The sequence below is a fragment of the Heterodontus francisci genome, chromosome 33, assembly GCF_036365525.1.
Source record: "Heterodontus francisci isolate sHetFra1 chromosome 33, sHetFra1.hap1, whole genome shotgun sequence".
Taxonomy (NCBI): domain Eukaryota; kingdom Metazoa; phylum Chordata; class Chondrichthyes; order Heterodontiformes; family Heterodontidae; genus Heterodontus; species Heterodontus francisci.
Window position 1 is genome coordinate 49,548,120 of NC_090403.1, and position 25,565 is coordinate 49,573,684.

The 25,565-nt window shown below is 44.9% G+C and overlaps 1 protein-coding gene across 4 annotated transcripts in view; it reads right to left on the reverse strand.

The window, feature by feature from the left end:
* LOC137348194 (alpha-2,8-sialyltransferase 8F-like) overlaps nt 1-25,565 on the reverse strand; it is a 55,980-nt gene that overhangs the window by 13,008 nt on the left and 17,407 nt on the right. For 3 of the 4 annotated variants that reach the window (XM_068013531.1, XM_068013533.1, XM_068013532.1), the window contains exons 2-4: nt 22,953-23,039; nt 18,833-18,922; nt 12,723-12,809 (exon numbers count right to left, since the gene is read on the reverse strand). In XM_068013531.1, the coding sequence (XP_067869632.1) occupies nt 12,723-12,809; nt 18,833-18,922; nt 22,953-23,039 (264 nt within the window). Of the gene's footprint in view, nt 1-12,722; nt 12,810-18,832; nt 18,923-22,952; nt 23,091-25,565 lie in introns of all 4 variants that reach the window. The other variant, XM_068013530.1, reaches the window with a different exon arrangement.

Consider the following 25,565-nt stretch of genomic DNA (forward strand, 5'->3'; position numbering starts at 1 on the left):
TCAACATTGACTTCAACAATTTTACCATCACTTACATTTTCTCAGACAGCAGGTGCTGAGAATGGTTCTGCTGTGACCATCGACACTTCCTCTAGACCCAACTTTTGTTTCTTTACCTGTCCCATTACCGCGCCTTGCACCACCATTCCTTTTGTCATTGAATCACTCCTGTCTTCTGTGATATCACAGACCTTCCCCTTTGTTTTTTTTCTTCTGCCCACCTTCTTCCCCCCTCCCACATTTTCCCTGGCTCTGTATTTGCTTAAAGAAAACTGTTAAATCTCTAGTTTCTTTTGTTTCCAATGAAAGGACATCAAGCCGGAATTTTACGAGGCCTTTGGAACAGGCTCAGAGACAGGCGTGGCTGGTGAAGCATAAAATTGGAACTCAAGTCATTGGATTGGAAGTCCAACGTCTTCATCTCATTTCCACATTTTATTGGTGCGGCCAACATGAAGAGCAGATTTCACGCATTGACGCAGTGGGAAGTTAACTCAGGCAATTAACTGGCCAATTGACAGCAATTTTACCTAGCTTTTTGAATTTTACTAATGGCCCACAGGAACCACAGAGCTTTAGAGCCTTGCTTAGTGCTGTCGCTCTCTGGCAGCCATCGAGAGAGCCAGTGTGCTGTGCCAGGGAAGGTGAAGCAGCACAGGCATTAGAAAATGAACTCAGGATGGGATGATAAGTTGGCAGCTCTCTGGCGGGGTGTACTGCCAGAGTGCCATTGGGGCTGTAACACTTGAGCAGAAGAAATGGATGGAGGAAAGGGAGGGGGGGCGTTTGCATAAAAGGCCTTGCATATGGAGAGAGACCACCTTCCATGGGCCTCATTCACCCAGGCTTCAGGACCCCCCTTGAGGAGGAGGAGCAGCAAAGAAGGTAGTCATTCCTGGCACAGGCACCAGGAGATTAGCAACCTTAGGACCAACAGAAGGGCCTGCCTCGGGGTGGGAATGAAGGAGAAGGGCACAAAGGTGCATGCAAACAGCTTCCTGTGCACAGAATAGGCTAGACTTAAGAGAGAGTCCACCGTCCGAGGCTCAACTACCTGCAGATGTCCAGGCAGCAGTGTCTCTAAAGACTTGAGGGAGGCAGTCATTGATCTGTGTGGCATGCTGCAGGATGAGCTCAGTTCCGTGAGAGTTGGTGGACACCCAATGTCAGTGGCACTGAAGGACACTGTGGCACTGAACTTCCATGCCTACGGATCTTTCAAGGGATCCACTGGTGCTATGTGTGAGATCTCACAGTTTGTGGCACATTGATGTATCAAGGTGGTGGCCAATGTCCTTTTCAAGAGGGCCAGTGGCTATGTGCGCTACCGCACTGATCCAGACAATCAAGCCGAGAGGTCCATTGGGTTCATCACTGGATTACCCCAGGTGCATGGTGTGATCAACAGAATGCTCCCACAGACCAGCCAACAGCCTTCAACAGGAAGAGCTTCCATTTGCTCAATGGTCTGTGACCAGTGCAGACGTATCCTTCAGGTGTATGCACAGTTCCCGGGAAGTGATCACGACACCTAGATACTTCGGCAATCGCAGGTGCCACAGCTTTTCTAGCCCCCAACCCACCTTCAGGGATGGATGAATGCAAAGGAGAGATTAAAGTTGCCACAGGGCAACCCAAGTCACCATTGAGCAGTCCATTGGGCTCCTGAAAATGCAATTCAGATGCTTCGATCGATCTGGTAGAGCCATCCAGTGTGCCCCAGCGAGGGTCTCACGTATCATGGTGTTCTGCTGTGTACTGCACAACCTGTCGCTTCAGAGAGAGGCATTGAACAATATCGTGAATTGCGATGCCTCCTCTGCCGATGAAGATGTGAGGAGGCTGCTGACCTGGCGAGGCAAGACAAAGGACCCCAGGGGCCACAGGCAAGGCACAGTGAGATAGATGCAAGGGAGGCTTGGGACATGCTTGTACCAAAGACACCTTTTATGACCCTTATTTCCTGTTGGAACAATACCAATAAAGCCTTATCTGTATGCAGCCCTGCTGTCAGCTCCTTCATTTTGCTATCCATCACCCAGCGCCCAGCTACACATCACAGAGTGACAAGGCTGGAGCGTTGACCGCACATGACTTGGTCCCTCACATTCAGCCCCTTGAGGGAGCCAGGGCGAAAGCCCCAATGGGCAGTAAGAAATGGGTGGAGATGTAGCACCAATACATTAATCCTTTATTAAGCAGCACAGCAGATGCAAGGTTTAACACATAGATACACCATTCACCCATGAACCCCAAGTAAAGCTAGGTGCTCTTCTTAAATTTCTTACCTGTGCTCCTGTGTCGTGTTCCTTCCCCCGTGTTCATAGCTGAGGTGGAGGCAGTCAGTAGTAAGGCACAGGGCTGGCAACCCTTTAAATATGGCGCCAGCACCTGCCGCAGCGTCAGCTGATGCCGACTCTGCTGCCTTGCCTCCAGCCTTGTGCTCTCAATGGATGGCCCCCATGCCTCCCCACTTCTAATTGGCCGGCTGCCAGGAGATCACGGCAGCTGCCTGCTCTCCATCCTAACGGAGGCCACACCCCCGTCTGGTCCCAGCATTGGGACCTGCGGCTTAGCCGCAAAATTCAGCCCCTTAACTCCATTTCTCTCTCCACCGAAACTGTCTGCCCTCCAGAGTGTTGCCAGCATTTTCCACTTTTTATTTCAGATTTCAGTATTTTGCTTTCATACAAGTCTGAACAAAGCGTGTGAATTAGGGTCACCCTGAGTAGGTTTTAAAGGGATTCAAATATTTTTCCTCTCTAATCAATAGCATTGTCTGTAATTACTGTTTTCCTTTGTAGTTCAGTACGGATCGAAGTTTTCCTTGGGGAGGATCACCTCCCGGAATCAAAGTGGCATCTCAACACAGTTTGAAGCCAGATTGAAGACTGGAAATTCTTCCGGAGCCTACTGCCAGCAAAGTAAGTTGCAAGGAGGGCACATATGTGGAGGACGGGGGTCCCAGAGCAGTAGGATCCAGAATATTTTTTGCTGGCCCTGAAGGAGTACTCCTACTTACCTCTAGAGGGCCTCTCCTAGAAAATGGAAGAGAAGGAGCAGGCCATTCAGCCCCTCCAGCCTGTTCCTCACCACGAGGACGCCCGTTAGTGCAAAGAAGAGAACCCCAAAAGTGCAACAGTACAGCACCAGGAGGATTAGAAAACCATTTAATAAAGAGACAGGTGCACCGTGAAGACTATATCAGAGCTCTCATCGAAGAATACAGTGGGTAGCAGCTGGGCCCAAGATGAGGCCTCTATTTAAACCCTGAGACATGTCACTTCCCCAGACCTACAGCCACCTGACATCCCCAGTAGGATTCCCAACTCTGGACATATTCTTGGACAATTCATCATGTGACCACCTATCTCCAGCTGCTCTGCTCAGTCAGACTATCTTTCTTTCTCCCCCACCTCCAATATTTTTAAACTAATAAAAACAACTTGCATTTATATAGCACCTTTAATGGAAGAAAATGTCCCCAGGTGCTTCACAGGAGTATTATAAAACAAAATGTGACACTGAGCCACATAAGGAGTTATTTGGTCAAAGAGGTTAGTTTTAAGTACATGTGGAAAGAGAAGCAGAGTTAACGTTTCGGGTCAGTGACCCTTCTTCGGAACTGTTCCGAAGAAGGGTCACTGACCCGAAACGTTACCTCTGCTTCTCTTTCCACAGATGCTGCCAGACCTGCTGAGTGAATCCAGCATTTCTTGTTTTTGTTTCAGATTTCCAGCATCCGCAGTATTTTGCTTTTATTTTAGGTTAGTTTTAAGTAGTGTCTTAAAGGAGGAAAGTGAGGTGGAGAGGTGTAGAGAGGGTATTCCAGAGCTCGGGGCCTCGCCAACTGAAGATGCAGCCACCAAAGGTGGAGGATTTAAAATCACGATGCACAAGAGGCGAGAATTAGAGGAGGGCAGATATCTTGGAGGGTTGTGGGGCTGAAGGAGATTACAGAGATAGGGAAGGGTGAGGTTATGCAGAGATTTGAAAACAAGGATGAGAATTTTGAAGTCAAGTCGTTGCTTGACCGGGAGCCCATGTAGGTCAGTGAGCACAGGGGTGATAGGGGAACGGGACAGAAGTGTTCAAAGAAATTGAAAAGAAAACCCGCACTTTTTTTTAAAACACCCCTCTGATCTTTCTCCCGGGCTTACTCGCAGCCATGTCCAGGAGATTAATCTTTAATCCAGGAGGGTTGGTATCACTTGAACCCAGAAAAGTGGCAGTAATTTGAGCTGATAGCAGGACATGAAGGCCTGCTACCCCACCCGAACCCGAAGGGACCCAACGACATGTGCCAGGGTCGGGTTGCACTTCCGGGTCCGGCATTCAGGCTCGGGTCGGACACACTTTATCACAGGTAAGTGGCTCCAATGTTAATTTAATTTTTGGACTAGAAAAGTGGTTTTGTTACAGTTATTTTAAGCTTGTGCAGATCAGCAACAAAGTGAAAAACAGAATATAAGTTAAACGATGGTCGGGTCGGGTTGAGTTGGGCACGGGAAAAAATGGAAGGACTCTGGCCGGGTCGGGCTCAGGTCAGATGTGGTTCTGTTGGGCTCGGGTCAGGTTTTTATTTGCAGACCCGAGCAGGCCTTTAGCAGGACAATCAACTGGGGCCTGGGTGCTTTCACCTTCCTGCCATTTGCATGCAGCAGATGAAGAAGGAGCAGCCATCAGTGGTCCCAATGAGGGGGGCAGGGGGAGGGAAATCTAGGTCAGGACGGTGAGGTGACAGTAGGCCTCATTGCCAGGCGGCACAGTGGCGCAGTGGTTAGCACTGCAGCCTCACAGCTCCAGGGACCGAGGTTCGATTCTGGGTACTGCCTGTGCGGAGTTTGCAAGTTCTCCCTGTGTCTGCGTGGGTTTTCGCCGGGTGCTCCGGTTTCCTCCCACAGCCGAAGACTTATTTGCCATTATAAATTGCCCCTAGTATAGGTAGGGGAATATAGGGAAGGTGGGGATGTGGTAGGAAAATGGGATTAGTGTAGGATTAGTATAAAGGGGTGTTGATGGTCGGCACAGACTCGAAGGGCCTGTTTCAGTGCTGTATCTCCAAATAAAATAAATATTCCTTCATCCTCCACCAACGTTCGATCCATTTTCATGCAGGGTGACAAGAGGAAAATCCAGCTCTATGTTGTTTATTTCTTAATTCACTGAACTGCATCAGTAAGCAGGCATTGCTTCCAAAAAAAAAAACAATCATTAGGAGCTCTGATCCCTGGTATTTAAATAATGCTGAACCTGTATTACTTATAATACATAATGTCCACAAACATATGAACGAGGCTGTTGCGCAATATACAGCAGCATAAAGAAACAGATTTCAGACGGAACATGAATGGAATTTCAGCTGTTAAATTTGATACTAATTTCTGGCACATTCCTAATTCAAAAATAAAATTTCTTACAGTTTATCTTCTATTTAAGGTTGCAAACAGCCACGGGAAATGCAATACAAATACCACCCTGTTGTCGATATAAGGCAGTGAAATTCGTGATGTGGCTCTGAAAAAAAATAATTTAATTCATAATCTACACTGGAATTCTCCCTTTGCAAGCATAATTATTGTTCCCTTCTAACTTCTCATCAGCAGCTCTCAAGGTTCTGGCTCTTGATGGGGGTCCAATACAGATTGATCGACGATACCGAAGAAGGGCAGTTGTGCAGCCTTCAGCATTGCAAGGTTATGTAGGGGGAAAAATAGCAATGAGGACTTCTCACTCCTGATCACTAGCCAGTGACCCATACAGGAAAGTGAATGGGCACATGGACATTGGCGTCAACTCAGAAGGGGTGCAGGGTGTGATGCTGTTCATGGTCAAAGAGCCTGTCACTCACCATGTAGGCTCCTTGAGAAAGGATGGTCACTTGAGAAAGTATTTCAGGGCTGTTGGCACCCATGATACTCAGTGTAAATACCTTCAGAGAAAGTGGAAAAATATATACATTTTTGTTTTAAGATTAGATTAGATTAGAGATACAGCACTGAAACAGGCCCTTCGGCCCACCGAGTCTGTGCCGAACATCAACCACCCATTTATACTAATCCTACACTAATCCCATATTCATATTCCTACCAAACATCCCCACCTGTCCCTATATTTCCCTACCACCTACCTATACTAGTGACAATTTATAATGGCCAATTTACCTATCAACCTGCAAGTCTTTTGGCTTGTGGGAGGAAACCGGAGCACCCGGAGAAAACCCACGCAGACACAGGGAGAACTTGCAAACTCCACACAGGCAGTACCCAGAATCAAACCCGGGTCCCTGGAGCTGTGAGGCTGCGGTGCTAACCACTGCGCCACTGTGCCGCCCTAAGAAGAAGCCCCGGTTTGCATTTGGGTTTGCACCAGCTGTAATAGCCCATACAATTCCATTTACCATCCTGCCAAACAGCAATTCTATCAGACAGTTAAAGAGCATACTTTGTCTCCAATACGAGAAAGAACTTACACTTATACAGCACCTTCCATGTTCATGGGACATCTCAGAATACTTCACAGCCACTGGAGTCACTGTTGTTACATCGGCCACTGTAGCAGTCGATTTGATCACAATAGGGCCCCAGAAACAGCAATGAGAGAAATGAGCAGTTAATCTGGTTTGTTGATGTTGGCTTATGTTGGCCAGGAGAAATCCCTGCTCATCTTTGAATAATCTCATTGAACAGTGTTTTCCTGAACGAGCAGATAGGGCCTTTTTAAAGAATATAGTTGTTGGTGAGATGTGGGTGACACTAGCAAGACCGATCCCTAGTTGACCAGAGGTGTTCTGTGCTCATAGAGCAACTGCAGTGGAGTTGCATGCAAAATTCTAGGGTTCTGATTCAATAATGATGAAGGAACAGAAATATTTATCAGGACACACACATCAGGATGGTGCAACTTGGGAGATGATGATGTTCCCAGAACATTGCCGATCTTGCTCCTCGTGGTAGTACACATCTATGGGGAGTGAGGTGCTGTTGCACTAACCTTGGCAAGTTGTTGTTGGTATGTACTCCACCAACACTGGAGGTGGTCTCGGAGGGCATGGATAATGAACCCTGTGGCAGCAATCAAATGAACTGCTTTATCCCAAATGGTGTCAAGCTCTGTAGTGTTATAGCAACTACACTCATCCAGGTGAGTGGTGACTATATCATCACACTGCATGATTGAGACTGGTAGAATAAACATTGTTTACTGCTGTTGGAGCCACATGTCGATCGATTTGGTTCAGTTCAGCTTCTGGTCAATGTTAACCTGCAACACCCTACCCCCGCCCCCAATCACCGCAGGATGTTGATGCTGCGGGGTTGGGGGGTGGTTGGGGCGGGAGGGGGAGACTCAGTGATGGTGATGCTTGTCACCTTTCAACCCAAGCCTGGATGTTATCTGGGCCCTGCTCTGGGCTGGCATGGGCTGCTTTATTATCAGAAGAGTTGTGATTGGAGCTGAACACTGCGGAATCATCAGCGGACAGCTGCACTCCTGACCTTATGACTGAGGGAATGTCATGGAAAAAGCAATTAAAGATAGTGGGGCCAAGCAACACTTTCCTGAGTGTTGTCTCCAGTCTGTGATGACTGGCCTCCAACAACCACAATCATCTTCCTTTGCATCATTGATGACACTTGTTGGGCCACATGGCCTGTTGCTGTGCTGTAAAATTCTGACTACAGAAATTGGAGCGTTTTTTCCTTTAACCCATGTTGACTTCAATTTTACAAGTCTCTTTGGTGTTTTACTCTGGTCAATGCTGCCTTGATGTAGGGGAGACTACTCTCACCTCTCCTCTGGCATTCAGCTCTTGTGTCCATATCTGGTTCAAGTCTGTGATAATGTCTGGAGCCAAGTGTTTCTGGTAGAACCCAAACTGAACTTTTGTGATCAGGCTATTTGAAGGTAATGTTTAATGGGAAGAATTATAATGCCTTGCATCACTTTACTGATGATTAAGAGGAGGTAGATAGGGCAATAATGGGCCACATTAGATTGGTCTTTGTTCTTGTGGGCACTCTTCCACATTGTCAGGTAGATGCCAGTGTCATCATTATACTGGAGCAGCTTGGATAGGGTAACAGTTACTTCTGGTGCCCAGGCCTTTCGTTGTGTCAACTGTGATTTAGTGGGTATCACTCTCGCTACTGAGCCAGAGGATTGTGGATTCAAGTCCCATTCCAGAGACTTGAGCACAAAATGTAAGCTGACACTCCAGTGCAGTACTGAGTTTTGGAGGTGCCGTCTCTCACGTGAGACATTAAGCCGAGGGCCCATCTGTTCTCTCAGGTGGATGCAAAAGATCCCATCGTACTATTTCAAAGAAGAGCAGGAGAGCTTTCCTGGTGTCCTGACCAAAATTTATTCCTTAATTAACATCAATTTTTTTTAAAAATCAACTCATTTCTGTTTTCTGTGTGCAAATTGGCTGCCGGTTTCCGACATTACCATAATCCCAAGGCACTTTGTTGGCTGTAAAGCGCTTTGGGACATCATGAGGTGGCGAAAGGTGCTATTTAATTGCAAGTCTTCCTTTTCTTTTTGAGGTAGGATGTTGTCAGGGCCCATAGCCTTTATTGTTCAGTTACTTCTTAGTGTCACATGGAGTGAACAAGGTTATCTATGGTGGTGGGGACCACAGAATCATCTACTTGGCACTTTTTCAAGAAGGCACTTGCAAACTCTCCAGCCATGTCTCTTACACTCACAAGCTGGGCTCCACTATGCCTCGTTCGAAAGACAGCATCTTCAACAATATCGCACTCCGTCATTATTGCACTGAAGTGTCAGTCTAGCTTATGTGTTCAAGTCCTGCAGTGAGCCTTGAAAACACAACCTTCCAACTCAGGAGGCAATAACACCACCACTGGTCCACTGACAGCATTCTTATCTCCCAGAACAGAGCTTAATATCAGATATTTAATGTGTTCCAAGAATGTGATACATAAGCACATTTGCAAAGCAAATTGAAGGAAATACCTACAATGGACAGTAAAAGGAACGTCTTCAACCTTAGCGTAGCATATAAGGAGATAGAATAGGTGTGCAAAATCCTGAAGGGTTTTAATAGAGTGTTATGATCCTGTAGTTTTTTTTTCCCCAGGGAGAATGAGGTGTGCCCTTAAGGCTTGCTTTAAGGCAGCAAGCTCCAAAAACTGATTCAAAGAGTGCATTCTTATTGCCCGGGATACAGCCATTCGGAGACTGTGATGCAAAGAGTGCATTCTCGTTGCCCGGGATACAGCCACTCGGAGACTGTGATGCAAAGAGTGCATTCTCGTTGCCCGGGATACAGCCATTCAGGATCAGAGATCGAGAGATACATTGTTACAATTTAATTTTGAACTGGCTTATAGTGGAAACAGACTGTTCTAACTGAGAAACAGACAGACAGCTGTGCGTTAGCATGTGAAAGGAGAAATAGACCATTTAAACTGAAGGAAGAGAATTTAGTCTGTTTATTTATTATTCTCTCTCAAAGTTCTAAAAAGTCAAGCCAAAACAGATCTCTGATAATTTAAACTGAAGGAAGGGAAGTTAGACCGTGACAATCTTTTATCCCTCAAAAATTCTAAAGCCAAATTGATTCATTAAAAAGCGTTTGAAAGTTGTTAATTGTTGAAATTCGTCGCTGGAGAAGGAGCAACAATTTCGACTTCTGAATTAGCCTACGGACTGTTCTACTGTTGAAGAACCTTTTTTCCCCATCGGATGGTAGTGAGGCCTTCAAGCAACCTTGGACTGTTCCACATACGTCAAGGATTCTAATGTTTTTCTATTTTAAATGTTGTTTATATCTTAGTAGTGTTTAAGAATTTTATTTTTCTAATTAAACAGTTAATTTGTTGATTTTAAGACACCTGGTTTGGTTAGCCTCATTCAGGGGTTAATAGATGGTACAATTTGGAAAGTTTAAAATGATATGTTCGGCAATCTGTGGAGGGATGGGATTGAATTAACAGTGCGTTTCTCCCACCACAATCAGAATCGTATATTTTGATTGGGGACTTTGACTGGAGCGGTCGGTCATAGCAAGAGTTTATGAGGAGAAACAATTTCCACTGGCAGGAGGGTCAGTAATCAGAGGACACAGAGTTAAGGTAACTGGTAAGAGTCAAAGGTAAGATGAGGAGAATTATTTTTAATGCAGCAAATTACAATGATCTGGAATGTGCTGCCTGGAAGGGCAGTAGAAGCAGATTTAACAATAACTTTCAAAAGGGAATTGGATAAAATACTTTAAATGACAAAGTTACAGGCCAATAGGGAAACAGCAGCGAAGTGGGACTAATTGGATTGGTCCTTTCAAAGAGTCAGCATAGGTCTGATGAGCTGAATAGCCTGATTCAGTGCTGTAAGATTCAATGATTCTATGGGCGGAATCTTACGTCTTTGAAAATATTCTTCCATCAGGGACAAATGCTGTTCCGTCCCTGATGGTTTGAGAGTCCCGCCTACCAGCGAGACCTTCCCAGAGGCGGCCAATTAAGACACCGCCTTGGGAAGCCCCATCCAATTAAGGGCTGCGGGCGGGTTCCTGAGGCAGCATGACCAGAGGGCCTGCAGCTTTGCACGGCCGGCAGCCCCACCGGGAGAGGAGGGCTCTGCTCAGGCAGCAAGGGGAGCACGAGGGCGCCTCAACATGGACACGCCCTTGGAGGTGTGCAAGCAAATTAAAAATGATCAGGGTCTGCGCCAGGTGGATACTCGGAGCGGAGGGAAAACCCCTCTGATGGATTTGTTTGTGCCACAAGTTTGGCCTTTCCTGACCACGGCCCCATCAGTGGGACATGGAGCCTCCGGATCCAATGCCACCCAGCCAGCTCTAGAGCTGTCAGGCTCGCCAGGAAGATCCCAGCAGAGTTCTCCCTCCCCCGTCCCCCTAATTATTGCTAATTATTGGCGCAGTAGGGTGGCACAGTGGCGCAGTGGTTAGCACCGCAGCCTCACAGCTCCAGCGACCCGGGTTCAATTCTGGGTACTGCCTGTGTGGAGTTTGCAAGTTCTCCCTGTGTCTGCGTGGGTTTTCTCCGGGTGCTCCGGTTTCCTCCCACAAGCCAAAAGACTTGCAGGTTGGTAGGTAAATTGGCCATTATAAATTGCCCCTAGTATAGGTAGGTGATAGGGAAATATAGGGACAGGTGGGGATGTGGTAGGAATATGGGATTAGTGTAGTATTAGTATATATGGGTGGTTGATGGTCGGCACAGACTCGGTGGGTCGAAGGGCCTGTTTCAGTGCTGTATCTCTAAACTAAACTAAACCTGCCACTTCCGTTGCTCACCTGTCTCGCAAAATCGCCCGAAGGTGGGAACACATCAAGCTATCGACCTGACTTCAACCTTTCATATTTTCCTCCCAGCCCCGCCTCCAAGTTCACCTCCCCAGGTCTCATAAGAGTCTGCCCTATGATTCTGTGTGGGATCAGGTTTTACTGTTAAGAGCGCATGAGCTGAGCAACTCACAAAACCAGTCTGTGCAGTGATATAATAAAAGCAAAATGCTGCAGATGCTGGAAATCTGTCTGTGCAGTGAGATAGGCATTTGTGTGGACCTGCCAGCAGTTTAACAGTTCCAGTAGTTTTTTTTTAGAGTTACAGCACTGAAACAGGCCCTTCGGCCCACCGAATCTGTGCTGACCATCAACCACCCATTATATACTAATCCTATACTAATCCCATATTCCTACCACATCCTCACCTGTCCCTATATTTCCCTACCACCTACCTATACTAGGGGCAATTTATAATGGCCAATTTACCTACCAACCTGCAAGTCTTTTTGGCTGTGGGAGGAAACCGGAGCACCCGGAGAAAACCCACGCAGACACAGGGAGAACTTGCAAACTCCACACAGGCAGTACCCAGAATTGAACCCGGGTCGCTTGAGCTGTGAGGCTGCGGTGCTAACCACTGCGCCACTGTGCCGCCCAGTTCCTTTCCAAATTCTTATTTCATCACATTTCTAAGGCATGTGGTTAAAAATAGAAAATGCTGGCAAAGTGCAGGAGGCTCGTCAACATCTGAAGAGAGAAAATACAAAGTTAATGTTTCAGGCTGGGATCCTTCATTAGAATTCAGGAGCACTTATTTAAGATCACAGCTGAGATACACCGAGACCAGTGTCCCCTCACCGATCGGGTAGACTTTTTCTTTTGCGTAAATGGATATGATTATTACAGTCATTTGTTCTCAACGCCTTCGGGGTCCAGGGCTTTGTAGGTAACCACTTCTCCCCAGAAGATCTGCACTGGGGGTTGTAACCCCTATCAAAGATTGAACAGGCTGACAGTCTTTTCTGTAGAAAGGAGAAGGTCTTCAAGATTATGAAAGTGGTTGATAGGGTAGACATTGAGAAGATGTTTCCACTTGCAGGCGAGATCATTACTAGGGGCCATAAGTATAAGATAATCACTGATAAATCAACTTTGGGATTCAGGAGAAACCTCTTGACCCAGAGAGTGGTTAAAATGTGGAACCTGCTACTGCAAGGAGTAGTTGAGGCGAATAACAGATGAATTCAACGAGAAACTAAATAAGCACATGAGGGGGAAAGCAATAGCATGATATAAAAGGTGAGGTTAGGTGGAAAGGGGTGGGAAGAGGCTTGTATGGAGCATAAAACATGGACCTATTGAACTAAATGGCCTGTTCTGTACTGTAAATATTTTGTAACACTTTATAAAGAACTTCAAGATTTCACTTTAACCCCTGGAATGGTACCTGAGTTCTTCAGCTGCTACTTCCTGTTTGTGCCACTGGCATTTCTGAAGCTTTGCGACACTTTTAATCACATCCATTTCAGTCTTCCTGCAATTGAATACAAGAGAAGTGAGGGGCTCGTTGATGTAAAACGGAAGCAGGTCATTTGATTTAGGCTGTCAGCACTGAACAAAAGACAAGAGTCTAAAATGGGCAAGCTTCCAGTGACTCGAAAAGAAGCTTTTTCATATCTAGTTGGGAATGAGATTGCAGATTATAGGAAGACTTTTAGGGTAAGAAGCTCAAATATTACAAGTCAGGATGTTCAGTAACCAGAGCCCATAGATTTAAAATAATTTGCTAAAGAAGCTAGAGAAAGACGAGGAGACTTTTTTTTTTACACATAGCAAGTTGTCATGACCTGGAATGTGCTGCCTGAAAGAGCAGTGGAAGCAGATTTAATAGTAACTTTCAAAAGGGAATTGGATAAATACTTGAAGGGCAAAAATTTGCAGGGTCAAGGGGAAAGAGCAGGTGAGTGGGACTAATTGGGACAACTCCTTCAGAGAGCCTGCACTGCCATGATGGGTCAAATGGTCTCCTTCAGTACTGTACGACCCTATTTATGGCTACCGCAGATTCTGTACTGCTGAGTGTGACAAGGGCGAGTAGTGGAGATGCAAGCATGAATGAATTTTCGACAGTTTTCCTCAATTCCCTTTGGAGATCAGCAAATGTCAAACACAAGTTTCCCCAAGGAAATTAATTAATTTGGGGAGAGTCAATGAGAGGGTCAACGATACCACAGTCCATACCTCAGTGCAAACGTTGCTGTGTAAGATTCTCTTTTTGTCGTTTACTGGTGCTTTTTGCCCAATAATGTCAAAGATTTCAAAATCATTCCCAACCAACTTTTATACACTTGCTGCCCAGATTTCCAGTATCTTGCCCAAGTACACTGCCCTCCTGTGCTCCATCAATCTCGCCCTCCTTATAAAATCCTACACCTGTGTCCTGACAAAAGGTCATTGAGCTGAAACTTGTGCAAAATTCGGCCACGCATATATTCAGTTTCTCTCTCCACAGATGCCACCTGGCCTGCTGAGTACTTCCAGCATTTCCGGCTTTTATTTCAACCTCCTTCAATGGCTTGATTGCCTTTATGCTTCCTGCCCAACATCGAGTTAGTTCCATGAGTTTAGCTTAATGAAGACCTTAAAACTGACTTCATTCCCCCACCCCAGCCACTGTCTCAGGTTGAACTGGATCACCAGACTTCCTACTTTTCATACAACACCAAAACCACTTCCATCTTCAAAACATTGCCCACTTTTACACTTACCTCAGCTTGTCCACCACTAGACATTTATCCATACCATTTCCACCTCCGCACTTGACTATTCTAATGCTCTCCTTGATGGTGTCCCATGAACACCAACTTGTGCAAACTACTGACAGATATACTCTGTTGCCCACTCACCCATCCTCACTGACTTACTCTGGCTCACAATCCCTCAACAGACAACTGTTAAAATGCTTGCCCATAAACTGCTCCATGGCCTTGACCTAACCTACTTCTGCAATCTCAGACAGCCCTCCATAAAACCTCCTGAATTCCTTTGACCTTATCTGCAAACCACCAGCTCCCAATGCCCCACTACTGATGACAAGACCCTTCAGCCAGCTAGGTCCTACTCTTTGGAACTCTCTCCCTAAATCTTCCCACCCCTCCCTCTACTTTTGAAAAGCTCAACTTATTTCTTTGACCAAGATTTCATTTACCACTCCTAATCTCTCCCTCACAGCTTAACATCCATTGTTAATTACATTATTACTTGTAGGCAGATGATGGACATTAACTGGGGATTCACTTGTGCCCCTATAAATAGACACAATGACTACGTTCGCGCCTGAGTGTCTCTGCAGAGACACTGTGTCCGCTGGTATGCTTGAGGGTTTCTGTGACCAGTAGGTACTAGAGGTACTGGAGTTCATCATCACTACCAGGAATGATATTTTAGTTTGATTTAGTTAAGTTTCCTTTATAGTTTGTCTTTTTGTTACTGTTTGGCACTGGTGCCCCTTCATTAGGGATATCTAGTCTCTTCCTTTAATTTGGTTGTTCAAAAGAAGTATAAATAGACACAGTGGCTACGTCTGCACCCGCGAGTCCCTGGAGAGGGAGCACGGGTGACTGCCAGTATGTCTCAGACCTTCCACAACCAGTGGGCACCCAGGGAATGCATCCTCACCCCTGGGAATGTCTCTTTAGTCTGATTATCCAAGTTTCCTTTAACATTCTTGGGATTTTTGTCACAGTGTATTAGTGGTGCTCCTTTCAGAAGGGGCATTTAGTTCCTCTTTATTAACAACCTCCTGATTGGTCCAAAAGAGGTATAAACAGACAGACTGAAACTGGTTATTGAGTTAGGAGGTGTGTGCTTGTAATGTGTAGCACTGTAAATAAATTATTATAAAAGTGTGTAAAGATTGGTTCCAGTTCTATCCTTCACTAACTGGCTTCCTGGAATATAACATCAATTTTCCTTACATCTATTTGTGAAGAACCATGAGCCAGGGCTTGTTCTTCTTGTAGTTCCATTCTGCAATGTCACTCTCAATCTAGGAGAAATGTCACTTTTGCAAAAGTTGCTAATAAGCCACAGACATAATGAGCCTGAAAAATCCTCAACGCAGCCTTATGAGTAGTAAAAAAAGAACAACTTGCATTTATATGGTGCCTTTCACAACCACCAGACGTCTCAAAGCATTTTGTAGCCAATGAAGTACTTTTGAAGAGTAATCAGATCAGCCATGATCTTGTTGAATGGCGGAGCGGGCTCGAGGGACCGAGGGGCCTACTCCTGTTCCTAATCTGTATGTTCATAATCACTGTTGTAATATAATTACTACATGGTCTTGTAAAGTGCTTTTTCCCATCAAAATGTCTCGAAGTGTTTCACAAGACCACAGTCAAAGGCAAGTGAAATACTCTGAGATGCAGTGACTATTAGGGCTAGCAACAGCCCAGAATAGCCAGGAGGTGAATGACCCCTTTTGATCTTGTAGGGTATTGATTCAGAGGAATGTTGGCCAGGACACAGAATGCACTCCTTCCCTAATGCTTTCTAAATAGTGCCCTCACACTTTCATTTCTTGGCTCCCCAAGCACCTAACCTCAGCCCCCAACTTTTCCTGATTGACATGCTGATCCCCATCAACATTATCTTGTACACCACCGAACCTCAGTTTATTCGGAAGACAACATCCCAAACAGTGTAACGCCTCCTAGTTCTGGAGTGCCAGCCTAGATTTGCACTCAGGTTACAGATTGTATGGCTCAAAGCCTCATCTCTTCCCCAGAGGACTATCAACTAAGCTAAATTACAACTAATGATTTGTTGTGACCAAATAACATTTCGTTTGAATTCATTCTCAGGATCTGTGTCACTGCCAAGGCAAGCATTTTATTAGCCATGTCTAGCTGCCATGAGCAGGTGGTGATGAATGTTTTCTTTAACCATTAATAGAAGTTTGATATGACGGAGTAACTTGCTAGACCACCTCAGAGGGCAGTTAAGAGTTAACCAAATTGATGGGGACTGGAGGCCCATATAGGCCAAAACCAGCTAAGGACAGGTTTTCTTTCCCAAAAGACATCAGTGAACCAGTTTTTATGACAATCAGACAAAGTCATGGTCATTTTTACTGATACCTGCTCTTTATTTCCATTTTTGTAAACTGAATTCACAATCTCTAATTGTCTTGCTGGGGTTTGAACTCAATTCCAGTCAGTAACATAGTCACTATGCTACCGTACCTATACTAATTCATGCAGACCATACCCTTTTAAACTATTTAGCAGAGAGGAGAAAATTCTGTAGAATATTCTTCTGTCTGCTAAACATTTTAAAGAGTACACTGACTGCATTGAAAAGGATTTGCCCCTTTTTTTATTATTTTGTTGGGGTTTAGAACTATCTTTTTCTGCTGTCATCAAGTACTGCCTAGACTTGAGCACAGAAATCTAGGCTGATACTCCAGTGCAGTACTGAGGGAGTGCTGTACTGTCAGAGATGCCATCTTTCAGATAAGACATTAAACTGAGGTGGATGTAAAAAATCCCATGGCACTATTCTGAAGAAGGGCAGGGGAGTTATCCCATGGCCCAATAATTATCCCTCAATCACATCATAAAAACAAATTATCTGGTCATTATCAAACTGCTGTTTGTGGGAGCTCACTGTTCACAAACTGGCTGCCGTGTTTCATGCATTACAACAGTGACTATGGCCAGAATTTTTACGTTGGGCAGCAGGCCCCAGCCACTGGCCAAAAAGTCAGGGACGAGCCTGCCTCTGCCAGGCCTGGGAGCCACACTATTATTTTTACTAGGCCTAGGCCATTAATTGGCCTCAGGTGTGACTTCCGCCTCTCGGAGGCAGGAAGTTCCGCCTCCAAGAGCTGCCAGCCAATCAGCAGGCTGGCAGCTCTCAGTCCCAGCAGCGTCACTGGGAGCGGTATCCATTGCTGGGACTGCAGCTAGGGAGAACAGCGATAGAGACACCAACCTGGTAAGAAAGGCAAGTTTGTGGGATCTCACCGGGGACAATGGGCCGGGCCCTGGTGCAGTAAAGGATGTGAGTTGGTTCGAGTAGGGGGGTGGGGGGTTGTTGGAAAATGTAGTTCAGTGGGGGCGGTTGGGTGTTGGGGAGCCCTGCTTGGGGCACAGGGTGCCTGATCAGGAGGGCTCCCCGTCAGTCCGCATGGAGGCCACCAGGTTTTACTGGGCAGCCTCCTGCAGGTTCTGAGCCACCCGCAGCAATGGCAAGAGGAGGTCCTTAAGTGGCAATTAATTGGCCTGGGGTGGGTGGGCTGTTTCTCGCAGCCACCCCACATAAAATTGCAGCAGGGGTGGGAAGGTGATGGGAATGACGTCCCCCGCCTCCAGCCAACTCCTGCCGGGGTGGGTGGGGGGGGGGGGTAAATTTCCAGCCGATGTTTCAAATGTACTTCATTGGCTGTAAAGCACTTTGGGATATTCTGAGGTTATGAATGGTACTTTCTAAATGCACGTCTTTTTTTTGTTTAAAAAGGCTTCTTTGAATGGCACTTTTTTCCATGTAAACTGTATCTCTTTAATGAGATACAGGAATAGAACCTGACGCCACATTCTCCAAGCAGTCGGACTGTAAATGATCCTTATAAACAGCTCACTGCATATTTCAATAACCTTCTCATTCAGGTAAGTACAGTGTGCTTGTGAGGGAAAAGGTGACTTTGGACTATGGTACCCAAAGCTTTCCACTACTGGAGTTCTCCTCATGTAATTCATGGGTCTGTTGTAGACTAATTGATAGCTAAAATTTGGCAAAAGTCAATTATCACTGCATCCTGCAACTACCAAGATGGTAGAAGGCAAACAAGATGGAATTTTTTCAGTCACTTTCCTGGTTTTCAAGTGCTGGCATAGAGTCATAGAGCTATACAGCACAGAAACAGGCCCTTCAGCCCAGCGTGTCCGTGCCGGCCATACAGCACCCACCTATTCTAATCCCATATTCCCGCACCTGGCCCGTAGCCCTGTCCACTGCAACAGTTCACCTATTTATGTTGGGATTATCATACTGTGAGCTGTTGGGCGTGTGTGAGTCACAGAGCTTAAATCATCCTGAGAGCAATGATACACTTTGACAAAAATGAGAGGAAGATGACATGTTTACGGAAAGGAAGAATCATTCATGGATGGAAATACAGAATAACTAGGCATGCACACGACAGAAGACAAGTTCTGCCTCTTGGCCAAACTGACATGGAGAGCTGCTGACTGGAGGCCAGGTCAAACAGAAGGTGGTAAAATGGAATGACAGTTGATCTCCTGCACCCATACTGTTCTGGTACACCACCATGTTGGAAGTCACAAAGCAACAATAGCCTTCCACCTATGGGTTGACAGGTGACGTAGGAAGGAACTGAAGGTACCAGTCACTGGGATGAGGAAGTGGTGGAAATAAAACTGTGCAAACTTTGCAAAGATACGCATGTCAGTTGCTAGTCTAATCAGTGTTTCCATTATTTGAGAATGCTTGCAAGAATGCAAGGTGGTAGAAATGATTAAAAGGATGTCTCACCATTGAATGGGAGATGATGCTATCTCCCAATAAATCCTCTCACATTCTGTAAAATTCTTTTGCTGAAGGGGCCAAAAGTTCTGCACCTGACTAAACAAAAAAATGTTGTTAATCAGAGAACTGTACTGAGAGTATGAAAATCATTAACTTAAGTCAATCTAGGGAGTTTGGTTGCATATTAACTTACAATAAAATATAACACTATTCTCATATTCCATGTTTTTGGCAAGCTATTTAAGGATAGCAGGGAAGGGGAAGAAGGACATTGATGATGCAATGCTTCATAAATGCTGCCAATGAATAGCTTGGGGAAGACTCTTTCGCGAACTTGAATTACATGGGATTGGCAGTTAACAAGCACAGAATGGACTCTTCCCGCAGGACGAGGGGAACATTGGGCAGTGGAAATTCTTGCATATATCTTAATGATAGGTCCAAGAGTGGCAAAGCCAGAAAACCAGGAATAGGTCACTTGCCCATCAGTTAGATGACGTAGACTATCTTGGAGGAATTGAGAGGAAGAGGCGAGTGATAATAAATGTCTAACAAAAAGAACATTTCATTGTAAATGTTTGTGCTGCAATCGGAGAGAAAAAATATTTACCTAAGCACAGGCTTTCTGCGATGGGCAATGTGCTGCTACAAAAACTCTTTGTAACTTGAGGGATATAAATCATAATTCTCCTGTGAAGCATCATCTGATGTCTGTTATGATTAAACAATAACAGACCTGCAAATTTTTTCTGCCAAATTGAAGATGCACTTGAGTACCATTGACTCTCTAAAATAAGGCAGGAGGCCCTCTGACAATAGTATTGTGGATAAATCCATTGCCCAGTGAGGTATTTAACCATATAGCCCAGGAAGAATCCACTGTACAACTTGTTGCTTTATGCAAATCTCAGCCACGTGGCAATAAAGGCACTGTAACCGACAATGGACCAGGTAGGGAAAAGTAAAAATCAGCCATGGTGGGAACATTGAATTGAGAACAGAATCAAGCTAAGATGTGGTGCCTCCCAAAGTCAAATAACTACTCATTCTCTACTTTTGCACATGATTAATGGTTACTTGGAGGCGGTAGCAGAGTGCAAGAGTGCCTCTGGAACTGTTTCCCAACACATATCAGTGTATTTAGAAGAAATAAATTGGAAAGGAAAACGCAAGAAGACTAACAGGCCACTCATGAAGCCGAAAGCTGCCATATCACCCCTGCTCAGTGCACCACCTAATACCATAGCGATAGTCCTTAGCTTTAAAATGATTTAGAATGAGCAAACATATAGCGGGGAAAATTGGACATCGGCTGAACAGAGTCAATGGAACGGAATATTGGGTGGAGTGCATACAGGTGAGCAATGTGATTCTGTCTCTTTTGCGTCCCTGTCCAATTTCACCCCAGTTCACTTATGGATTTTAATATCTTAATAGATTTCCGATTGGAGCCTTCTCCAGTTGAATTCTTTTTTCTGTACGTTAATCAATGTTTTAAAAAAATCTTCAAAACTTCCTGATAGATAATAATAAAGAGACTGGTCCAAGGTAAGTTGGCGGTACTGGATGTGTGGGTGCTCTTAGTCTTAGAGACTCTTCTCTGAAATCTTTTATGCTCGTGGAAAATTGTGCTGTCTATTAAAGGGCCATAATTTGCTAGAATGGGGCACCATGTGGCGTGCCCAGTTAATTAGATTTTTTCCTGCACACTTCAGCTCAAAAATGTTCTACTTTAGAAATTGCTGGAAGTGCTAGCTGATAACGGGGCAGCGAGGGCAAGAGATATGTGACCTTGGTAAATGATGAGACCAACAGTGTATCTCCTTAACCAGTGAGATTTAAAGGATTGAGAAGGGAACAGAGGAACAACTGAGAAAGAGGGTCCATTAGAGTGGGTGAATTCAATATCAAATCACATACAGAAAGAGAAATCAAGAAAGGGAAAGAAAGATTGTAATAAGAGACAGAGAAAAAGGAATGGAAAGGAAAAAGAAAATAAAATTTTAATTTGACATTTTTAAAATCTCCAATAACAATTCATAGAGTCATACAGCACTGAAACAGGCCCCTTGGCCCACCAAGTCTGTTCCAACCAACCACCCATTTATACTAATCCTACATTAATGTCATATTCCCTACCACTTCCCACCTTCCCTCAATTCTCCTACCATCTACCTACACTAGGAGTAATTTACCTATCAATCTACAAGTCTTTAGCAGTGGGAAGAAACCAGAGCACCCAGCAGAAACCCATGTGGTCACAGGGAGAACTTGCAAACTCCGCACAGGCAGTACCCAGAACTGAACCTAGGTTGCTGGAGTTGTGAGGCTGTGGTGCTAACCACTGTACCACTACCTGAGGAAATGATACTCTGCATGTTCAATTGTTCACTTTCCAGGTCAGAGAAGTTGATGCTAGTCATTGTCATCATATTGTTAAAAAGGGCACTTACACTATTACTTACTAGCCCTAACTTTCTGCGGTGAGGTTAATGGGTAACTAATGCTCCTCTGCAGCAAATCCATGAAAATTACAGGAAGGCGAGATGCTGCTGTTGTGAAGCTAATGGTGCAAATCATCCAGCAATTGGTTGTGATTCATGGTATCTCTTCCTCAGCATAAGTTGCTGGCTAATTTGCACGTTAATAAGCAATGTGTGTCTTTCATCTGCATTATTATTTAATCAAAAACCCAACCTAACTGAAAGAAAAGAACTTCGCAGCTGGCTTGGTGGTTAATAGCGTTGTCCAATTTTGTATTAAGTCAACCAGGACCAACCTGTTCTGAGATGACAGTGAGAAGTTGATATAGATGCAACAAAATATATTGAATCGATTAAATGCTGGCCTTGCCAGCAACGCCCACATCCCCTGAAAGAATAGAAAACAAAGGCACGGGCTTCATAGGTCAACTGAAGTTTTCCTGTTTCAAAAGATCCTCCTGTCTTTACTCTCATCTGATCTGTAGTAACAATACGATCCAACAACTTTTTGTTGGAGCAAGGAAAATATCAGTTATGGTATGAATAGAAGGTAAATCCTCCAAGGAAACTCTAGAACTACTCTGTGGAGATGCCAAAACAGGCACTGGTGGGGCATCCAGAAATTGACCAGCATATTGTTCACTGGACTATGGAATGAGTATGGCACAGGGAGAGTTCAAGAAAAAAGAAAATGAGGAAAAAAATATTAAGGAAAGATGAACACGGTCCAAAGCCTTAAAATAATGAAGGTAATTGATCACAGATCTACAGATAGTTGCTTTGGGCACAACCAGATCTGAGGAACCAGCCAATATGATTGAAAGTTAAGTCATAGTCCAAGAATGCAATTTAGGAAGCACTCCTGCTCATCTTAAGTATACTTTAAAAATGCACCCTGTTCGTAGCAGCCTAGTTTTCCCCGAGTGCACCCAGTGCTGTCTACCTCAGGGCAAACCACCCCTGCACTGGGGGCTACAAATAGGCAGAAGGCCCCTTATTCGCATCTTTAAAGGGGGTTGAACACCTTTTTCAGGTGTGGACACTGCATGTCAATTCTTTGGCCTTTACTAATATGGTCGGCGGTCCACTTCCAGCTTGTGAGCAGCATGCACTTCCTGGCCACCATACTGGAGGCTTAAGAAGGCATTTAGGAAGGCATTTAGCACCTGAAAGTTGGGTATTGCATTGTCAAGTTTCAAGGCCATTATCCTGTAATACATATCACCATCTCAGCAATAAACTCTAACCCAGCTGAAGCATTCAAAAGGGAGCTGTTCTTCACTTCAAAAAGGGTGCGGAAATATGTATTTGTTGAAGGAAAGAAAAATGAAAAATGGTCACATCACATTTTGAATCAGGATTCAAATGGTAGAAAGAGAGATGACTGAACATTGTTCCTTCCCATAATTTCACTATGGGCTTAAGTCTCCAGTCATACCTAACAGATTATTGTTTAATCAGTAACTTTTCCTCTCATTTTGCCCTCCTTTAATACTTATTCTCTAACTATCAACACTACGGTCAGTGCTCCCAACTGTCCCCACCAGGATAGAATTTTCGTCATTTCTCCAGGAGTCTTCTGCCAACATTATGACTGACAATTGGTAGAACCTCTGCAGAAATTCAACCCTGCTGCTTCTTACCTGTAAGTGCACTTGTCACAGCCTCTGTCACCTGCTGTTTTTCCACTGTAATGTATTCCCTTCCTTTCAGTGTCATTGCCTTGTAACCTTAAACCAAAGACATAAATAAGCTTCGGTTTTGGCAGCTGATGCATATTCCTGGAAGAGAAAAGAGCCACGGAGCCAGTTGGCAACAGCAGCAAAGCATCAGTGACAGTGGACATGACGGGTTTTCTCATTGTGACAATTTCTTTGCAACAACAACAAGCTGTATTTATATCGCACCTTTAACATCGTAAAATGTCGGAAGAAGATTCACAACAGTGTTATCAAACAAAATTTGACACCGAGCCCCGTAGAGGTATTAGGACAGCGATGAGGTAGGTTGTAGAAAGAGCTTCTTAAAAAGGTGGAGGAAGAGCTAGAGAGGCAGAAAGGTTTAGGGAGGGACTAGGAGAGGTTTTGCTTAGGATCCAAGCAGATTAAAGGCACAGCCACCATGGTGCATCAATTAAAATCGGGGATGCGCAAGATAAGAAATGGAGGAGCATAGAGAACTCAGATCGTTATCGGAGGTTACAGAGATAGGAAAGGGCAAGGACATGAAGTTCTTAGAATTTAAAAAATTGAGTCACTGACGAGATAAAATTGTTTGATATGCATCTGTTGCTAAATACTATTGACTAAAGTTAAAAAGTAGGACCTCAGAGGTAGTAATCTCAGGATTGCTACCAGTGCCACGTGATAGTCACAGTAGAAATGAAAGAATAGTCAGGATGAATGCGTGGCTTGAGAGATGGTGCAGGAGGGAGGGGTTCAGATTTTTGGGACATTGGGACCGGTTCTGGGGGAGGTGGGACTATTACAAATTGGACGGTCTACACCTGGGCCGGACTGGAACCAATGTCCTTGGGGGTGCTTTTGCTAACGCTGTTGGGGAGGGTTTAAACTAATGTGGCAGGGGGATGGGAACCAAATGAGGTCAGTGGAGAGTAAGGATGTAGTAACTAAAGCCTGTAAGGAACTAGATAATGAAGTCAGCGTGACTAAGGGAAAGAGTAGGCAAGGAGCAGATGATGAAAGCAAAGGGTCTGAGGTGTATTTGTTTTAATGCAAGAAGTGTAATAGGTAAGGCAGATGAACTTAGGGCTTAGATTAGTACCTGGGAGTATGATGGTATTGCTATTACTGAGACTTGGTTAAGGGAAGGGCATGATTGGCAACTAAATATCCCAGGATACCGATGCTTCAGGCGGGATAGAGAGGGAGGAAAAAGGGGTGGAGGAGTTGCATTACTGGTCAAAGAGGATATCACAGCTGTGCTGAAGGAAGGCACGATGGAGGACTCGAGCTGTGAGGCAATATGGGCAGAACTCAGAAATAGGAAGGGTGCGGTAACAATGTTGGGGCTGTACTACAGGCCTCCCAACAGCGAGCGTGAGATAGAGATACAAATATGTGAACAGATTATGGAAAGGAGCAACAGGGTGGTGGTGATAGGAGATTTTAATTTTCCCAACATTGACTGGGATTCACTTAGTGTTAGAGGTCTAGATAGAGCAGAATTTGTAAGGAGCATCCAGGAGGGTTTTCTAGAGCAGTATGTAAATAGTCCAACTCGGGAAGGGGCCATACTGGACCTGGTGTTGGGGAATGAGCCCGGCCAGGTGGTTGACGTTTCAGTAGGGGACTACTTTGGGAATAGTGATCACAATTCCGTAAGTTTTAGAATACTCATGGACAAAGACGAGAGTGGTCCTAAAGGAAGAGTGCTAAATTGGGGGAAGGCCAACTATACCAAAATTCGGCAGGAGCTGGGGAATGTAGATTGGGAGCAGCTGTTTGAAGGTAAATCCACATTTGATATGTGGGAAGCTTTTAAAGAGAGGTTGATTAGCGTGCAGGAGAGACATGTTCCTGTGAAAATGAGGGGTAGAAATGGCAAGATTAGGGAACCATGGATGACAGGTGAAATTGTGAGACTAGCTAAGAGGAAAAAGGAAGCATACATAAGGTCTAGGCGGCTGAAGAAAGACGAAGCTTTGAAAGAATATCCGGATTGTAGGCACAATCTGAAACGAGGAATTAAGAGGGCTAAAAGGGGTCATGAAATATCTTTAGCAAACAGGGTTAAGGAAAATCCCAAAGCCTTTTATTCATATATAAGGAGCAAGAGGGTAACTAGAGAAAGGATTGGCCCACTCAAGGACAAAGGAGGAAAGTTATGCGTGGAGTCAGAGAAAATGGGTGAGATTCTAAATGAGTACTTTGCATCGGTATTCACCGAGGAGAGGGACATGACGGATGTTGAGGTTAGGGACAGATGTTTGATTACTCTAGGTCAAGTCGGCATAAGGAGGGAGGAAGTGTTGGGTATTCTAAAAGGCATTAAGGTGGACAAGTCCCCAGGTCCGGATGGGATCTATCCCAGGTTACTGTGGGAAGCGAGAGAGGAAATAGTTGGGGCCTTAACAGATATCTTTGCAACATCCTTAAACACGGGTGAGGTCCTGGAGGACTGGAGAATTGCTAATGTTGTCCCCTTGTTTAAGAAGGGTAGCAGGGATAATCCAGGTAATTATAGACCGGTGAGCCTGACGTCAGTGGTAGGGAAGCTGCTGGAGAAGATACTGA